Source organism: Oncorhynchus nerka, unplaced genomic scaffold (genome assembly GCF_034236695.1).
Source record: "Oncorhynchus nerka isolate Pitt River unplaced genomic scaffold, Oner_Uvic_2.0 unplaced_scaffold_10576, whole genome shotgun sequence".
In the NCBI taxonomy this organism is placed as follows: Eukaryota; Metazoa; Chordata; class Actinopteri; order Salmoniformes; family Salmonidae; genus Oncorhynchus; species Oncorhynchus nerka.
Window position 1 is genome coordinate 1 of NW_027030745.1, and position 2,713 is coordinate 2,713.

Sequence of the window (2,713 nt, forward strand, 5' to 3'; positions counted from 1 at the left end):
CCAAACATCAAATATAACAACTACTTTTTACTGTCACCCTTTACTTACAGCATTGGTTCCAGTTTCTATTTACCTGTGTCACACCTCCTTGTGGCCCTGGATGGTTCATGCCGACTGGGCCAGCCCCGAGGCCAGGACTGGACCCAGGGAACTGACCAGGAGGGAGGTACTGGTTCTGGGCCACCATGGGCTGCCCCATCCGCGTTGGCCCCATACCCATCTGAGTGAGACCGAACAAGATAAATTATTCTAATGAGACCATGGTTATTTTCTATAGTCACTGTGATTGGAATGTTGAAATATAATCCATTTCAATCAATATTGAATGCAGTTCTTTCCAACTTCATTTGGACATTGGGAATGAGAGAGGCGACTAACCTGATTTAGAGGTCCACCAAGTGGGAGGGGAGGCGTTGACCTCTGACCTAATGACTGCATACCCATTTGTCCAAACTGATTAATGCCTTAGACAGACGAGAGAGCAAACCAGTAACACACATTAGCCACCATTATATGTCCACCCTTCAGACTGGTTCGGTTGTGCCAAGCAGCAAACTGAGCTGAGCATGCATGACTGTAGGAACAACTTACCTGCAGGGTTGTGCATCCTGTTCACCATCTGATTGGGTCCGGTGGGTCGAACCATGGAGGGGTCAGCATGAGAACCATCTGAGAGTGAAGAGAAACTCATTCATTAGCTTTGCATCGATGGCTTCAGTAACCAGGTTTCCCATCCAATCATTTAATGCGGATGAATTACCTGATGGCCTAATGGAAACAGGAAACGTGTCGGTAAAATGTCCTCATGTCCAAAAACAAAATACGCTAGACAAGGGTGGATAACTGATTATGCGACATATTGCGGCAGAAATAGTGATATAATAACTAGAGGTCGATCGATTATGATTTTCCAATGTCGATACTGATTATTGGAGGACCAAAAAAGCTCCATGCTGATTTTCTATATAGATAGAAAAGAAATAACAATTTCAACAATACTGAATGAACAATGAATACTTATTTTAACTTAATATAATACATAAATCAAATCTATTTAGTCTCAAATAAATAATGAAACATGCTCAATTTGGTTTAAATAATGCAAAAATACAGGTGTTGGAGAAGAAAGTAAAAGTGCAATATGTGCCATGTAAAAAAGCTAACGTTTAAGTTCCTTGCTCAGAACACATGAAAGCTGGTGGCTCAATATTCCCAGTAAAGAAATAAATATTAGGTTGCAGTTATTATAGGAAGTATTTTATTTTTTTATTTTACCTTTATTTAACCAGGCAAGTCAGTTAAGAACAAATTCTTATTTTCAATGACGGCCTAGGAACAGTGGGTTAACTGCCTGTTCAGGGGCAGAACGACAGATTTGTACCTTGTCAGCTCGGGGGTTTGAACTCGCAACCTTCCGGTTACTAGTCACACGCTCTAACCACTAGGCTACCCTGCCGCCCCATGAAACTAACATGATTTTTTTTTAACTAAATATGCAGGTTTAAAAAAAATATACTTCTGTGTATTGATTTTAAGAAAGGCAAAAAAGGTTTATGGTTAGGTACATTCGTGCAACAATTGTGCTTTTTTCACAAATGCACTTTTGTTAAATCGTCACCCGTTTGGCAAAGTAGGCTGTGATTATATGCAACGCAGGACAAGCTAGTTAACCTAGTAATATCATCAACTATGTGTAGTTAACTGGTGACTATGTGAAGATTGATTGTTTTTTTTCTAAGATAAGTTTAATGCTAGCTAGTAACTTACCTTGGCTCCTTGCTGCACTTGTGTAACAAGTGGTAAGCCTGCAATGCAGGTTCCTCGTGGAATGCAATGTAATCGGCGTCCAAAAATGCAGATTACCGACTTATGAAAACTTGAAATCGACCCCTAACTAAATCGCCATGCCAATTAAATCGGTCGACCTCTAATAACAACCATCATATCGAAGTAAACTTGGGAGTCACGCAATGATATGTTACATTGTAGGCCTACCACCACGACGTGGAAAAGCATGAAGAGTTTATAGGCAGATTAAACAAGCTATGATGAACTTCACATGGTGGTTAAGTGCACGGTGATCATGCAAATTTCCCCCAAATATTGACAGTAGGCCATTATTTGAATGTTGGTGACATGATGATTAGTAGCTTGGCTGCCAATTATTAAATAAAGGATCTTGTTCTCATTCATATCATACAACCCTGTCCACTTTACCAGCACACTTGTCGACTAACAGTTTGTGTGACAAAACCATCAGTAGTGTTGAAAATGTGATTGAAACACCATTAAACTTCTGCTACTAGATACAGTACCTGAGTAATTAACCGCATTTTTTACATTTTTATATGCACTCTGTCATTACACACGCATCAATTTTTATTTGTCACATGCGCCTAATACAACGAGTATAGACCTGTACAGTGAAGTGACTGCTTACAAGCCCTTCCCAATGATAGAGTTTTCAAAAAAGAATACAACTAAAAAAACACGAGGAATAAAATAAGTTTAATGGACACCCACCTCTGCTGGGAGAATGCTCATTTAGTTTTTAATGCAGATTTTTGGAAATCTGTAGCCCATTGGATGGAAATCTAGCTATTGAAGTAAATAGAGCCATGCAATTGGGATCAAGCAGTGCTAATCACACCTATGTTGTCAAATGTGTGTGTGTGTGTTAAAGTGTCTACTCACTGGACGGCTGTCCGGGGCC

At 39.8% G+C, this 2,713-nt stretch overlaps 1 protein-coding gene across 1 annotated transcript; it reads right to left on the reverse strand.

The window, feature by feature from the left end:
• Positions 1-73: 73 nt before the first annotated feature.
• LOC135565913 (histone lysine acetyltransferase CREBBP-like) lies at positions 74-2,706 on the reverse strand (the record flags this gene model as incomplete). The annotated part of the gene is made up of 4 exons (XM_065013901.1): positions 2,695-2,706; positions 592-669; positions 379-464; positions 74-220 (listed from the first exon to the last, which is right to left on the reverse strand). Coding segments are annotated over exons 2-4 (288 nt in total), but the record flags the coding sequence as incomplete, so codon positions are not given.
• Positions 2,707-2,713: the final 7 nt, after the last annotated feature.